Source organism: Pundamilia nyererei, unplaced genomic scaffold, assembly GCF_000239375.1.
Source record: "Pundamilia nyererei isolate P.nyererei 1_Seehausen unplaced genomic scaffold, PunNye1.0 scaffold00009, whole genome shotgun sequence".
Classification (NCBI taxonomy): domain Eukaryota; kingdom Metazoa; phylum Chordata; class Actinopteri; order Cichliformes; family Cichlidae; genus Pundamilia; species Pundamilia nyererei.
In genome coordinates, this window is record NW_005187410.1 from 5430583 (window position 1) to 5447189 (window position 16607).

Below are 16607 nucleotides of genomic sequence, written 5' to 3' on the forward strand. Positions count from 1 at the left end.
AAAACCATCTTCCCCTGCTCCGCCCTCTGTAGGTTGCATCCCTCCCCCTCACTATCCCACTCTGGCCTACACTGTGTCCAAGCGAGGAATGCTAGCTATGCAGTCGGCCTGGTGAAAAGTCATTATAGTTCATCCCCTCTGGCTGGCAGGTCCCATCCACACAGTGGAAAATGCTATAAGAGTGAATTCTGAGAACTTAGACTTGGTTTAATTAAGCTAACAGCAGGCACTATAGGAGGGAGGGGGAAATCATTGGCGATGGCTCACTTTAACTACATGTTAAGGTGCCTCTAAGCTTCATCTATTTGCCCAGCTGATGACACCTATGAGCCAGAACAACTTTCAGGGAAATCCCACATGAACAATAACATCAGAAGCAACTTTCACTTTCATCAGCGTAGTCACATAACAATTAAATATAGACACAGAGCAAGAATCTTTTGTAGTTTCCTCACACACGTCACAGGAATATCCATCGTCATTTTGACTCCAGTTGAGAGAAAAAAAAATTGCTGTCCAGTCTGACTGAAGTGGTTTTGAATTGCAACGGCCAGAACAAGCTCATCCTCTCCATTTATAGTTAATTTATACAGTCATAGATCTGAATCAATACAGGAAACCAGCTTTTGTATTTGCTAATTATGTGCTAATCCATCCCTTTGTGAAACACAATATCTGCCCTCAGCTGATCCGAGTGTGATGGGAGGTCACTCTCATGCAGAGCGGACTCTTTGCTTGACACTAGGCATGAGTGATAAAACAGACAGGTGTGAAAAGAAAGCAAAAAGTAGATGCTTCTATTTTAAGTAATTCTACTGACTGGATAACTTTTTAAGATAACAATACATTGAATGACAACAGTGACATAAGACTATAGAGTTTTATAGAGAGTTTCAGTTCACTGTTTGGTTGAAAATTTACATTTTCTGGCCCAGACAGCCAAACAGTACGCTGGATTACAGCATTGTTTACCTGCTGTAGTATACCTGCTCAGAACCAAACAGCAGACAGATCATTTAGCTATTAGCTGGGACATACTGGAGTCATTAGCTGTTAGGAGCTGGAACTGATAGAGACTAAAATCTGAGCCACATAACATTATTACATTAAAAACTGAACTTATCACCTGTCAAGTAAACACACTATATAGACAACAGACTACTGTAAGTTGTTACTTTAGTTATTGGTCAAATAGCTCCACTAAAAACCACAAATGTTGACCTCGTGGTGACTCCAGAACAAGTCAAGAGAAAGCTATTAACATCTATACATGACTCCATATAAACCCATCAGCTTTTATCAAGATGTTTTAGTTAGAAAAGACATGAGTTTCCAGACTAATAGACTCAGTTTCTCCATCCCTATGACTACTAGCACTCAAAAATACAAGTTTTTAAAACCTTACCAAGCAGAATATGTTAAACGTTGAGTCAACTCCACGCTTCAAAACCTCCAAACCATTTACTTTACTTTCAATTTCCATTGATTCAGAAAAGAAAAAAGTGGAGTGTTATTCTGCAGTGCACCCTTCTTGGCTGGCTACAACAGACACGTTCCCACAATGAAGAGTTAATGGTCAGCTGCATTAAAAGATGGGAGGGAAACATCACTTTTATAGGCAAACCATGAGAGGGATAGAGACTAAATCCTCACAAAAAAGAAACATGCAGGGTCTTAAAATGAAATTTGCCAGTCATTAGTCTGCTCTTTCTAGACATTTTCCATGAGCCAACACGGACGTGTTAGTCTATAGTCACGGGAGTTGTCGTGCTTTCAGGATTTAATCCAATGAGCTTAATCTGTAGGCCTGTGCCTGCACGCAGAGGGTGACAGTTTTGCCTTAGGGGTTTTAGGCTGGACTAGGATCACCTCTCTGCTCTGCTCGGCCTGTTGCAAAACTAATGAATAAGTGATGGTGGCCTCAAGAGTATCCATACGCCAGATACATTTTCTCATTCACTTACTCCAGTGTGGGCTGAGCCATGTAAAGACTTGTTTGTAATGGTGCCATTCATACAAGTGTTAGGCCAACAAAGACTACTTCTCAGGGCTCTGATGGAGGGGAGGCTAAACGAGAAAGCATTTGAATCGACTGTCGTTAGAAATGTGGGTCTATTCTTAGAAGATAACTGTATGCATTAGAGAGAACGACAGATTTAGAGCAAATACTAAAATAAGAATCTACATTTTGTGAGTAATGTGAGATGTAGGATTAGGCACAGGAGTGCTGATATGTCTTAACTGTCCTAGTTCGTGAGTTAGGGCTGCAGGTATATTTGAAGAAAGTAAAACTTCAACTGGACGATCCCTCTAAATTTCTGGGATGTAGAATTCATCCCAAGAGGACAATGCAGAAAAATACATGGCTGCGCTAAAATCTTTCCATTTAGAAGTTTGCGTAACAGACAAAGAGTCAGCATCAGGTTGATAGCGTGACTAAAACTGGAGGACATCATGTTGCAAACACTTATTTTAAGGTGTGTTCGCACATCGCTAAAGATACAAAACAACCTTTGCATATTTGTACGATGCATAAACAACAAACTCTGTTCCATTCATTCAAATCCATTTCCTTATTAGATTAGAGACGAAGATGGCAAATTTGCTGCCAGCGTAGAACAGGAAGAAAAACTAGATTAACAACATAATGATGACTGAGGGAAGTTTGTGTTTGCCAGCTGCATTGAGGTGTGTGCCCTGCTAGCTTAAAAATAGCAACCTTAATGGCCTGGAGGATGGAAGCAGAGCAATACTCTCGTTGATTGCCAAGCTGTTGCTGAACACCTCTCAACAGTAAGATGGGAGAGCAGCCTGGATTCAGACAGATGTGCACTGTATGCATAAAAAAGTTAAAATAAATAAATACATGAGGATTTATATAAATGTTATACGATTCCATAATGGCGACGACCACCCTAAGCCTTCTTTCGTCCATGCTAATCTCCATTTGGATGGTTAAGAGAAACAAACTGTCAAAGTCATTACGGAAGAAATCCCGCCCCCCCAAAAAAAAAAAAAAAAAAATCACTTCAGCAGAACCTTAACTGGAAAAACTTTCAAAAATAGAAACAGCTGAGTAGGAATGCCTCCATCATTGCCTTTTGCATTATGAATAATAGAAGTGTTTACAAAAAGGCCATTTGGGTGAATTGGGGGGGAAACAAGTCCCAGAGTGCTGCTATGCTCTTGCTAACAGGAAAACACCCACTGGCCAGGCTCTTCAGCAGGCTCTTTCTGTTATGGTAACCTCTCGTGTGCTCCAAAACAGCTCTGCTCTATCAGGCAGAACACTCAGACAGAGTGGGCGGTTTAATGCTGAGCCCTGCCCAGCACTTCTGCTCAGCCCAAGTACAGGAAACTGGCTCTATCTAGGAAAAGTTAGGCCTCTGCTCTCCCACCAGAATATGAAGGACAGGAAGTTATGGGCACTTCCCGCTCAGGCAGGATGAAGGATTTTGGAGAGTGAGTTCAGGGGGCTAGTAAGTGTTATTCACTTATGAAAAATGTAGATCTGTGTACATGCAATATACTGGGTACGTGTGAATTCTGCTTAAGCATCCATCCGCCCATTCTCTGCTACTTATTCTTTTCAGGGTCGCGGAGGGGGCTGGAGCCTATCTTCAACCATTCGCACTTACATTCACACCTACATTTACACTTATGGACAATTTAGACTTTCCAATGTACCTATCCCCACTAACTGCATGGAGGAAGAAGGAGTGCTGCCACTCTGCTTAAGCGACTGAGGTAAAAATCACGAGATTACAGATTTCAGAGTACACAGATTTGTTAAAGCAGTAAAGAACGCCCTCGTTTTCACACCGAGCCAAGAAATCATTAAGTAATTTCACGGTGTGACCACGATTGATATTTTGGGATTCATTTCTGGCTCTAACTTAATATTTAACACTTACTTTGACATGCGGTTAAAGTACACTGTCAATTCATGCCCGTGACATGTAATTCCTTTTCATTTGCACTGGAACAAAATCTGTCTGTCTGGCCTGTGGATCATTTGAGTTGGCTTTGCTACTGCAATATTTATGTGAACTAACCGGAGTAGCCCTAGCTTGAATGGAGGAAATCCTTTATATTTTTTTGACTGAGTGCTTTATATTCTCCCCAAAATTTCTATGCTCAGTTGAGGAATTCTCAAGCTTCCCACACTTAACTGCAAAAGCCCCGAGTGGCAAATCTGGTTTGGATTATAATCACAACTGCCAAGAGACGTGCCAAAATCCAGGCAGACAAATTTCACAGTGAGTCTGATGGGCGTGTTTTATTATTATTTATTTTATTTTGCACTTTTCTTAAAAGCCTCCATTCCACAAGTCATCCATCACTGCCTATAAATGGTTCTGGTGGAGGTTTGAATCCTGCGTGGATACTGTACAGAAAGTTGTATTAGCACACCTGGAACACCAGCTTAAAACTCTTTAGTGCATTTAGTATGACTATAGAAAATAAAATGTAGGTGATTGAACTTAATATGTGAAAGCAGAAACAAAGAGCCGTATCCAAGATACTCAAGAAATAAAATGCCCAGAAAATCTGAAAAATATACAGAAAATGCCACACTGCCTATTTTCAAAACCTGTAGCCAGTGAGGACAACCAATGACTTTCAGACAACAAAATTAAAACAATGACAGAAGGAAACTTTCTGCAAAGAACATGAGATCATTCAGTGTTTTTCCATTTCGCATAACAAATACATAACAAAGCTGTATTTACATAATAAATAAATGCAGCTGCTAGCCAGAGACGGGCCCAGTAGTTCGACAGGGTTGCTTAATAGCTTAAAAGTTATCGTACCTTTTATGCACAACTTTAAGCAATGACATAATTTAAACTGGTAGGCACAAAATATTAAGACCATAAGCAATTTTACCATCACTAAACATGTCTAGTTCCACTCTTAAATTCAAGTTTTCAATTTTTTGCGATTTTAAAATCTGTCACATGGCTCAAAAGTTACAAGTCTAAACCCATTTACATTTGTGGTGCTAACGTGCTCAAGAAAAATAAGTAAATCTTCTTTTTTTGCCTGATGACAGGATATTTAAAATGTTTTTCAGCCACTTAAGCGTCATCCAGTTATTTGACTCCATAAACGCACATGTATGATACAAAACTAGCTTATCCACGAAACACAGTAAGTATATACAGGTTTTAGCCAAAGCTCAGTTAAGACCAAAAGCCGGCTCGCTATGATTAATCACCTTTGTTGAAGCAATGTAGGTGGTGTGGCAAGATAACCAAAAGACCTGCACCAATAAGACCATACCAAAAGCTAAAGTTTCGTAATGCCCATGCAGACCTATCAACACCTCTCCAGTTTCAACAAAAACCGCCTTTCATGAAGGAAGCTTCACTGTGCAGTATTTTTATAGTAAGATTCAGAGATGTCACTATGGTGTGAACTCTGAGGCAGCACAGGGATCTCTGCTTCTTATGAACTAGAAACACTCTTAGGTGTTTTAAAGTTCAACAGGAATTGGGGAATTTGGCACCAAACAGCATCATAGTTTTCAGTTTGTCTAATCTGGAGCAAATGGGAATGAGACTCTTAATGGGTGCAGTGGTTACTAAAGCAGTCTCATGTATTATTGACCCATCTGCTCTCCAATCTCTACCCCCCAGGTTTTGCTTTCGCAGGGTACCATTTACCAACGGGGCAGCAGAAGCAGCTTATGTGCACTTTTACTCTGATACCAGTGCTCCTTATAGAGGTAGACAGAGCAGGAACTGCACGGGCAGGTCAAGCTGCTTAGGCCTCGCAACACAACACGGTAATCTTCTGACTGGCTCGGTGCTACAGCCTATGTGACAGCCAGCATCTGCTCCAAGGAGACAAAACATGGCAGACTGATTACTTTCTTTTCTACTGATTTGATGAACTCAGATAATGAGTTGATTAATGATTGCGGAGCTTTAACCTTAAATTCGTCTCATTGTGGTTCCAGCCTCTCAAGCACATTTTTTGGCAAACTGAATGGCTAACAAATCCAGCTTCCCTGCATGACAGAACATGTTTTTTTCATGGCAAAAGATCCAAACAGGGAGAAATAAATTCTCTGACACATTTGTATTGTTTGAAAAATAGCCCTACTTAGAGTAACACACCCATCTGAGGTATTTCTGGAATTTCCACATCTTGGGAAAATTTACAGACTCTTATAAAAAAGCTAAAGAGGAGAGGTGTGCAGGTGTGGCCCAGAGGGCTGACAAAAGCAGATTATTGTACAGTTTTCATTCACAGTTGGAAGAGAGTCAGCAATGCCATCATCAAGACATTTAACACTGCAGCTTCTATGCAGGCTCTTATTACTTGCAAGCTTTGCCTTAAGGAAAGACAATCTAAAAATGTTGCTTTTTACACTATACAGAAACACGAATCTCAAACGACAGGAAAGCAGTCTACCTGCCAAACAGCCTAAGGGGCACCTAAACTATCCAAGTTGCTGACTTGAAAGAGGGAGAGCTGCATTGTTGAAATGGTTGTTCTCCTTAAAATGGCAACACCTCTACAACTGGGGATAAGACTGATAAAATCTCTTATGCTTAATTCCAAGAGCACTATTCTATAGAGCGACACGTGCATTCTGGTGATAGTTATACATGTTAATGCTCGTCTTTGCAGAGCATAAATGACAGCCCCACTTTCCCCTCTGGTTGTAGAGCTGCGTACGCACTGGCTATAGACGGCTAATAGCATCACTCCCACATAATGACACCCATCTGGTGTACAGCTCCCTCGGGTCAGGCACATAGCAGGAACACTGAGGATCTGAGTATATCACCATTAGGTGACAGGCAATTGGGACTATTGATTACACTTACACAACTGCCCCCCTAGCTGCTTCGTACACTGTATACACTAACTAAACATTTCCATCAATTTGCCATGGATTTATGGTACACTAATCAGCCAATACGTTAACTACACTATACTCTAGCTCTGCGTAGCACGAAGACAGTGGGGCAAAGCGCAGTACTAGTTAAAATAAATATAAAGTTGGTGACAGCAATCATGAAGCCAATAACGTCCTCAGCATGCCTAAAGTGTGAAGAAACAGAGGGCTCAGCTGAGGGCTCCGGGGTACTGCAAGTGTGTCTCCACTCAAACAGAAAAACAGTGTCTGTCTGCACGAAAGCGCACTAATTGTTAGTGAAAGATACAGCACTGCCCACTGGAGTCCAAAACATGGCTAACAAACATCCACAATCAGTGGATATGCAAGTCCTCTACAGTACATTATAATATGTTTCCAGGCTTTTAAACATGCAGCAACATTTACGCGTGAAAACATCATTATGGCTTCAAGCAGGATGGGTGACAACAACCACAAGCTTTCCTTTATGTGCTTGAAAACAGATCCCTCCATTCCTGCTGTGGTATTTACATGTTTTATGGAGGAATTAATTACAAGCTGCGTGGACAGTGGTCTTGTGTGCAGTCGCATTCTTATCCCACTGAGAAGCTTCAGCAAACACTTGAACTCCAAGTTGCAGCCATGCATTCATGTCTAAAAAGGTCATATACAAAGGGCTGGAGTCTACGAGATGGCAGGTACTAGTTTTGAAATGATATTAAAGTTGTCTCGGGCAACCGCAAAACAAATTCCCCCACAGAGTTTCTACAAGTTACTTCAGTCTTCCTCGAGCATGTTGATTTCCCAACACACATTCTTCTATCCACTTCTCCTCTCCTCCCTTAGGCGTCCCTGGCAGTGCACCAGAGTGAGGATGAATAAATAATATGAAGGTGTGGTTGGATGTCTGGGATCGTGACTCAGGATTCCATTTCCCTGACAGAAAGCCTGGACGGTGTACGTTTCAGTTGCCTAGCAGCTTTTTTTTTTTTTTCCAGGAAAGCTGGAACAATCAGACGGAGCACCAAACACCGAACGCACTCTGGACACAACAAAAGGGTCAACTCCTTTATCCAAGATGAGCTCTGAGGAAAACTGATACCGAGCAGGTAGGCTTCAGGTCCTCGTCACCCAGATGTTGTCACTGTCACTGGACACTTTATATGTGTCTGAAGCATGAAATTGGAGCCTCGTGCTTTCCTTTGTGAAGCCGTATTATGTCATCTCGATGCAGCCCTGTGAAGTGATCCCCTCATTGACACACAGGACTTTGAACGTGCACTGATTCTCTACAGACTCTAGGAAAGGAATGACATACATACCTGAGCCTAATAAAGACAACATTCTTCTGTAATGTTGAACACCTTGCAAACGCCTATTGTCTATTTTGCAAAACCTACCTATAAATACAAATCACTTCATTACTCCACGTTTGTTTTTGTGGCTGTTGTTTTATTTCACTTTCATTCATTTCCAGTCCTACATTTAAATGGGAGATCCTTTGATTCATTCTATGCTCTCATGTATATGTGATGTTTCCCTTGGTCTTTAAATGTATATTTGGACTGGTAATCTATCTGCTTTAACTGGAAAGCTCGTTGAGTCAGCACTTCATTCAAAAAAATTCCAAACGGAAGTGACTGATTACATTTTTCTGTCACCCATATATCTTCATTCATTAAAAAAATAAAATAAAAAAATACCACCCCCTGGCCACACACACCCACCCGTTCGTAATGCCCACGTGCTCTAACTCAGCTGGTCTGAAGTCAACAGGGTGAGAATGAAAGTGAAGGATTTAAAGATTGCCAGCATTCATGATGAGCTCCAAATGTTTTGTGTAAAATGCAAACAGGAGGAAGCTGAAAACGTTGTTTGTTTTAAATATATATTATGATTTATAATCAACAGTCTACCAAATATTGTTCAAAGCTGTGTGGGAGCCTGTTACCCATATCACTCCAAGTGTGTCAGGGGTATACTTAAACCTTAATTATATCACCGTAAAAGGCACGCGTAGTCCTGCTCAACTGATCTGAAGTCAGTTATTTTCTCCAAAAACGTGTGAGTAAGAAAAAGCAGGTCTCTCATTGCTCCATAAAGTTTTAATAGACACTGATGACAGTGAGCGTTGTGGCGCAGAGGAGTGGGAGTTAAGGTGAGTACTTACGACCAGCACCGACGTCCTCACCACCTCCGAGACACTTTGCCTGAGTTCAGCAGCGGTGCCAGGTTTACCCAGACCCCGCGTAAATTTCCTGGTCTCCGGATGCACCGGAGTGGCCATCGCTACGCGTCCCTTGGGATTAATTACCGTCCAATCCACGCGTTTTATCAACAGTTTACAGGAAACTCATCATCGGCTTATCCGCGCCTTCGACCGCCGCTAGTGCGCACCACGAGTTTGAAGTTGGGTCATGTTGTGGTGTGGCCGCTGGTACGACGCTCCCATTCCTCGATTCAGTTTTCGTTCTTGAAAATCAACACATGCCGCATCGCTCCGGAACTCTGCCTTCTCTTATCGGGTATTGTTGACACAATAAAGTGTCCTCTTGAGTAGCGTTTCATTGACCGTCCAGCGCCAGGCAAGAGATGTATAATCTGTTTTCTCCCTTGCGTACTCCGCCTCTTACCGGCTTGAAGTCCTGCCCACTTGCTGTGTGTGTGTGTAAGCTGGTGGGCCTGGACTTTGGACTGCGTGCAGTTACAGTATGAATGACTGGATCAATGCTTCCCCATTACCACAAAAATCACAACCGTGGCGAACAAGCCTCTGGAGTGTCATCACAACATTCCTCTTTTGTGACACCGGAAACTGGCCTTTAAAACAGTATCAAACGGTACTGTTTTAAAGGCCATTTTTCCAAAGCTACTACAAAAAACTGATTATATTGAAAATAACTGAACTGGTTCAGTGACACACTATAAAAGACTGAATTTATGTACTACTTGTGAGTTAAAACAAAAAGAGTACTCCCAAGTACTTGTATAGAAGCCTTCTAGCTGCACTTTTCATCTGATTATCTTTATTTTAATTTTTTACCCAAATTATTATATCTATCTAAAAGTAAAGTAATAACTAAAACCGGGAAATGATATTTTATTTAACTGAAAAAAGACCATCCTTTAAAAGAAGCTGACGAAAGTATACCGTGTGCTTATATAAAACTAAAATGAAAATCCTTAAATTGTGTTTACGTTTAGTTTATGTCAATGTGGTCAAGTTTGTCAACACATGTAGGATCAGGGACTTTGGTGCATATGCTTTTTTGTAAGGGTTGGTATAGTAATCATTACCATAAACCTGTTTAATGAGCAAATCTCCCCAGCAAACCAAATGAAAACAAAACGAAAACTCAAAATGAAATAAAAATAGAAAGTATAATAAATTTAACTTTACCTTTTAAAACTATTGTCCACTACCTTTATTTACCATGTAGCAATTTAAACGGTGAAGCCTTACCTTTAACTAACAATTTCAGCTTTTAGCTATCAGTTTATGAATTGCTAAGCTAAAGAGCTAAACGTATTAACGTAATTTAATCCCATCCTTCAATTGCTTATTCACGTCCTTTCAGGTTTCCAGTTACATTTGTTTGCTAATATTACAGCAAAACCTTCTAGCAGTTGCTATTTAGCTAACACCGTTAGCCATTTTGTAAGCTATTTTAGCTATTTTACCATTAAAAATAACTGTATTGAGTTTTGCTGCCATTTTCTACGCCTTATAGATTACTTTAACTTCATTGTTAACTTTTCTGTTCATACCTCTTCAAGTCCGCTCAGTCACAGTTAAGCTAATCTTTGGCTAACTCCCTGTGCGGTAGTTATTTGTTAGCCCTGGATGGGAGTCACAGCTGATAGCAGTGTATCCTCCCCACAAAGAGTACAGGACAGAAGGGACACTGTGCAGTGATGGCTTGACTGAGAAAGCTTTCTTGGTCAGTGATGCCATCTGCAGGCCACAGCCAACAGAGCCATAAACACACTGCACATCTTCTTTTTACCTACTGAAAACCACCCCTGCCTCTGTACTTTAAGGAAAAAATACACAGAACTCGCAACAATCCGAGTTTGAGTATGTTTTTTTTTTTTTATTGCTTTCATTTCCAAAGAGCTCTCTGCTGTCTGGAAAAAACGCTGCAATTCTAGGCAGAACTGAGGTTTTCCATCTCATATACTTCACTGCAAAACCCTGTCAAATGCATATTTCCATTCATTCAGACCCATAAACAGATCTGTGTTTATATGGGGAGGCAGCCTAGTTTTGTGAGGGCAACGTCGCTTGGAACTGAAAGTTTCTGTTTTGTTTTGCACATAATCCTTAAAGCTTTCAATTACACTTGCCATCATAACGCAGCGATTATGAGCACATCTCACATTTTCTCACACAACTGAATGGGAACTTCAGAGTTAATTTATATATATGCATATATATATAAAAAAGCAGAACTCTGTGATTGGAATCATACAACAAATTTCAGCAAATAGAACATTTACTTCACTTAAAACGGCATCAGTGGTGATGGCAGCCACCGCTGGCCACAATGTCGAGGTTTACGTCAATAATACGACAAAATAATTTCATTTCCTTCTTTTTCTGCTGGGCCAAGTGTGATCAGAGCATCAGCTGTTAAAGGGTGACCGTTTTCCATAGAATGAACATGTAGACAAAATGTTTATGACAATGCAGTGAGAGTTTAACTATCTAAGAAAGAATACTGAATATCTAGTATCAATGTGTTCCTGCATTTAAAAACAACCGATGACAAACATGTAAAACCAGAAATAGAGGAAGTGGTTCAGACCATTAGAAAACAGTATAAAATGACATCCTTAAAAAGAGGTTTCAGAGTTGAGAGTAAAAATGCCAAAAATGCAGTCTCTGATGCAGTCTAAACCAGCGGACATGTCACCATTAAAGCATTAAAAAGCACCAAATGTGCATGGACACATGTACAAATGTCCCAGATATGCGTAGAAAAGAAAAGCAAAGAGTCCGGAGTGGGACAGGACGGGCGGATGCCACCCGAAGGAGAAAGGGTATGGAAACTAGGTGAGCCAACTCATTAAGCGTGGGTCTCTTTGCCGTTCAGACCACGAGCTCGACTTGAGGGGACAGTAGCGCTGCGGATGACCTCCATCCACCTAAAGGGCAGAGAAAGGGCTTTTTAATCAGTCCTTGAAACATTGAGGATGAAAGAAAACTTTTAAAAGATGACACATTTGGTACCTCTCGAATGTGTATTCACTCTCTGATCGGAAGTAGTAGACGTGGGACTTGAAATGCAGCTTGAAGACATAGTCCTTGTGGATGTTTTCGGACTCAGAGGGGACGGTGACCGAGTAACCGAGCAGTGGAAGGCTGGCCAATGGGTAATCATCCTAGAGAGGGAAGAAAACAAAAGTGATTTAAATAATTTGGATTATATCCTGTAAATAATTTCAAAAGGAATCAACAGACTGAGTAACAGACATCAAAAATGTAGATGGGGCAAAATATGACACAATCCCTTCCATAATAATGCAATCGTGTCATCCCTCTGGTGGTTTCCCAGAGGGATTCAATGAGGCTTGCTGTGAGAAAATACTGAAGAACAAATGAGTAATTAATCATATACACAAAGGACAAGCTTAGATTTTTATAGAACTCTGCTCTAAATCCACGTGGGCCTGGCATTGCATTATTTAGTATCAAAAACAATGCTATACTTTTTGTTTTTTATACCCTTTTTGCTGAAAGTGCACATTTTGTAAAGATCTGTTGGTGTAAAGCAAACAAATTTGACAGCTAGTCTAAACTTGGGTGAATCGAGTGTTCTAGTTTCTGAACTAATGCAGCTTTAGCTTTGGTGTAAGTGTGGTTTTGGCATCTTCATTCGCTTGTATGGTCTGTTAAATGGGCTGGTCATTCTGTAGTGCTTGTCTGCTCTACTTGAGCAGAAAACATGTGTCTGATGTCTCATCCACCCATTCACACAAGCACCTTTTTCTACACCTAAGTGCTTTCTATAAATCTGTTTCTAAAGACAAAGGGGGACTGTGGTTTTGAGATTGTGGCCCCCAAATTGTGAAACCCAAAACTTAAGAACCACCTGTTCAGGCTTGCTCCTACTTAGCTTCATGTAATTATACTATTTTAATTGTTGTATCTTATTCTTTGTGATTTTTTTGTTCAGTTACATGCATTTATAGTTCGATGCCTGGCTGCTACAGCCCACCCTCAGGCATCACCAAAGCCATCCACATGAGATATTTTTAAATTATTTCCTCGGCTGCTTTCTGGAAAAAAACATACTAGCAGCAGCCAGTGGCTCCCTTCAGCCTTATAGTAGATAGATCTATGGTATCAATTTTAAAAACTTAGCAGCATCCTTATCAAATTATTGCATTCACAAGATTTTCAGAAATCTTGACCTCTAACCTTGAGGTTGAGGTCACTGGGGTTGAATTCCTCCGAGAGTTTTAGCAGACACACTTATGGTATCAATTTGAAAGTCCTACGTGTTGTCACCCGCCCGCCCGGCAGGGTAACGACAATACCTCATCAACGACACAACGCTGAGGGGTAGTAATGGAAAAGCTCCACTGCTGTCTTTCACCTTTACTGGAAGGTGCACAAGTCTCCATTGCAGAGCATTGACAGCATATTTTACAAGTCTTTTCAACTCAAACGTGTGCAGCACATTTAATTTTCTTGCAACTGTTCCATAAATTTTGGTTTTCCACATAATTTGTGCTAACTTCATGAGCCTTTAATACACAGAGGGAGTGTTTGTTTCTATAAAGTTTAGGAGTGGCATTATTTTTCTTGAAATTCACAGTATGAAATACTGCATGGGAAAACGCATTTACCTCAAATATGGCACACAGATTCGATATTTCACACTGAGATCTGATGCTTTCAAGACCAGTCGAGGGAGCGCACCACCATCCTCATAGTCAAACAACAGGACTTTGAGAGCGTGTACTCCTTACCTGGTGAGACTTGTAGAAAAACAGGCTGAAGTTGGTGAAGACAACCCAGAGCTTCTGCCAGCCGTTGCTGTTCTTAAACTTCCTTAGTAAGTTTCCTGATAGCTGATTCTACAAAGAGAAAAACAAGCCTGATTCTGACGCTTTGAAAGCCATCCATATCTCACTATTAGTGCAACACTCGTGAAATTTAACTTCTACCTGCACTTTCAAACATGCAATCAAGCTACTTTGTCTACTTTTCTAAAGAGGCTTCATTTTACTAGGTATAGCTTCCAACATGATCTGATGTCGTTGTGTTGGTGCTGTTCTCAGATCAACAAAACTAATGTTGCCTCAGGTTCAACATTGCAAGTGACCAATCACATTGTACTGATGTCATAGCTTTGCGATTGCACCATCACACCACAAACCACATCGTAACGCTAACCCCATAACCTTAACCCCCAACCATGAGCAGGTCTTTTCCAAATCGCAATGCTATGACATCATAAAAATGCGATTGGTCAGATGCAATGTTGATCCTGGACAAACACCAACACGAGGAGATCAGATATACTAAAGGTTCCCGCCCTAATCTGACACACACAGTGTGTTCAAATTCGTTCATTTAAATGAATTAGACACACTCAAATAATGATTAAACACACTGAAGCCTGCATAATTATTCCTCCTCTTCACACTGACCATTAGCAGACAGTCTGTTCCCATTTTGCCTGTAGTATGTAAGAGCGAAGGTACAAATTTTAGATTCAGTGCAGAAATATACCCCAAATTTGAAGCTTCTACAGTCTGAAATCTTCAGATTAAATCGATATTTCCCATTTTTCCAGGAAAAAAAAATTGTGTTTTAAAAAAAGCCAGCAATTCTTACCAAATATTAACTATAAAAAAAGAAGATTCACTCCAGTGTTTCTTCATGAAGTTGTATTACAGTGAATGTAACACAAGGACACTAGAAAAAGTCTTTCTTAAAATCTAGCTGTGACATGCACTGAACTTCATAAGGACTGTGGATTAATTACCATTAAAATCACTGGCAGTAAGAACAGGAGGAATTTTATCAGAAAGGAAAAATTGTTGAACCTGTGTGGTTTTTTTTGGGTTTTTTTGGAAGTGTGACAGACTTACTTTGGGAACCAAGCCTTGAAAACACATCCAACATAATACAAGAGAAGATATGTTAACACTAAAGACACAAAAACTGATTCTTAAGAGCCATTTTGTGTCTAAACTTTCTAAGACTTGTGGGAGTAGATGAGCTCTCACAATGGCGAGGGGATTTTTGGCTGGGCTACTACATAAACTTTCTATTTAACCCCAAAAGAATAACTATAAGGCAGGAAGGAAAAATCACAGTTTTGGCCCCTCTGCAATAAATTATGCTTAATTAAAGTCTTTAATAGTGGTGTTAATACCATAATATTTCACTATGTCGCTATGAGGTATTACTACAACTTTAATTTCAATTTCCTCTCTATAAATCTTGCTTCCTGCGATACAGTTCAAATAAAACATAAACACAGGGCCTCTCCTGTCTGCCTGGCTCCTTTACCTCTAGACTCCTGCAGGATTCACTAAAGGAGAGGCTCTGAACACGGTACCAGCAGATAACAGACAGAGGCACTGGTCCCTGGCCACTCGGGGGCCCCACCAGGGGGGTCTTATTCTCACTGACTGGACTAGGCTCCTCTACCACGCAGGAATGCACAGACGTATGGGGGAAAGAAAGACAGACAGACAGAGAGAGAGAAAAAAAACAGACAGGGAGGGAAGGAGGGACAGAAACACAGAGACTGAGTAGGTGAAACACAGGCATGCAGTGGCAGGGGTTAACACTCAGGCCGACGGTGTGTCCAGGCAAGGCTGTGAAGAGGACATTGTTACAACTACAGAGGAAGAGCAGAACTAGATCAGGACACAGCTGGGTTGTAGGAAGGCTACATCCCAAAACAGGATCCGTTCTGTTAATGCGAATGAGGACGTTTAGCACATCTACGTACTGCTCTCTCTCTCTATTTATAGACAGTCAGAGTTGCCGGGAAGAGAAGAAAAAGGACAAAACAACTCAGGAAAGCCACAGTTTGGAGTTTAGATCAGGACGTCACATTGGCTACTGCCAAAAGAAGGAAACGTGAGAACAGTAACCTCCTCGAGGCTGTAAATGAAGTAATCCAACAGTAACTCGTAAAAATAATTCAATGAATAAAAACTCCCCATACACAAAAGATCAGAAGCAGATCGGTTTAAAAGCACTGTGTGGAGGATTTGTTGACTAGCAGTGGTACAGCTGAGTCATGTTTTCACAAACACTGACTGATCCATGGAGTTTGCTTTGATGCAAATGCATGAGGAACCTTATGCATAAGGGTAGCGTCACATCACATCCTGTCACTGGTTTCACACTATTCCATCGACAGACAGCTGTTTGCGTGAATTTTACGGAAGAGGATTAGGGCCACTGGAAAAAAACAAAAAGCGGGCACGTCTTTTTTTCTTTTCCAGAATTCTGAGAAAAAAAAAGTCAGAATTCTGAACTTAAAGTCAGAATTCTGACTTTTTCATCAGAATTATTTTTTCTCAGAATTCTGACTTTAATCTCAGAATTCTGAGGGGGAAAAAGTTCGAATTCTGAGAAAAAAGTCCGAATTCTGAATCAGAATTTTTCTCAGAACTCTCAAAAAAAGTAGAATTCTGAGAAAAAATAATCCTGATGAAAAAGTCAGAATTCTGAGATTAAAGTCAGAATTCTGACTTT

At 40.6% G+C, this 16607-nt stretch overlaps 2 protein-coding genes across 5 annotated transcripts in view; both read right to left on the reverse strand.

Annotated features, from left to right (window-relative positions):
* Positions 1–9502, reverse strand: part of LOC102199129 (dedicator of cytokinesis protein 9) — a 76442-nt gene extending 66940 nt beyond the window's left edge. For all 3 annotated transcript variants that reach the window (XM_013908333.1, XM_013908334.1, XM_013908335.1), the window contains exon 1: positions 9045–9502. In XM_013908333.1, coding sequence (XP_013763787.1) covers positions 9045–9161 — 117 coding nt within the window. In that variant the 5' untranslated portion in view covers positions 9162–9502. The remainder of the gene's footprint in view (positions 1–9044) is intronic.
* A 1445-nt stretch (positions 9503–10947) lies between these two features.
* Positions 10948–16607, reverse strand: part of LOC102199780 (FERM, RhoGEF and pleckstrin domain-containing protein 1-like) — a 57327-nt gene continuing 51667 nt past the window's right edge. The window contains exons 24-27 of one of the 2 annotated variants that reach the window (XM_005723533.1): positions 15405–15541; positions 13853–13960; positions 12108–12259; positions 10948–12022 (exon numbers count right to left, since the gene is read on the reverse strand). In XM_005723533.1, coding sequence (XP_005723590.1) covers positions 11944–12022; positions 12108–12259; positions 13853–13960; positions 15405–15541 — 476 coding nt within the window. In that variant the 3' untranslated portion in view covers positions 10948–11943. The remainder of the gene's footprint in view (positions 12023–12107; positions 12260–13852; positions 13961–15404; positions 15542–16607) is intronic. The other variant, XM_005723532.2, reaches the window with a different exon arrangement.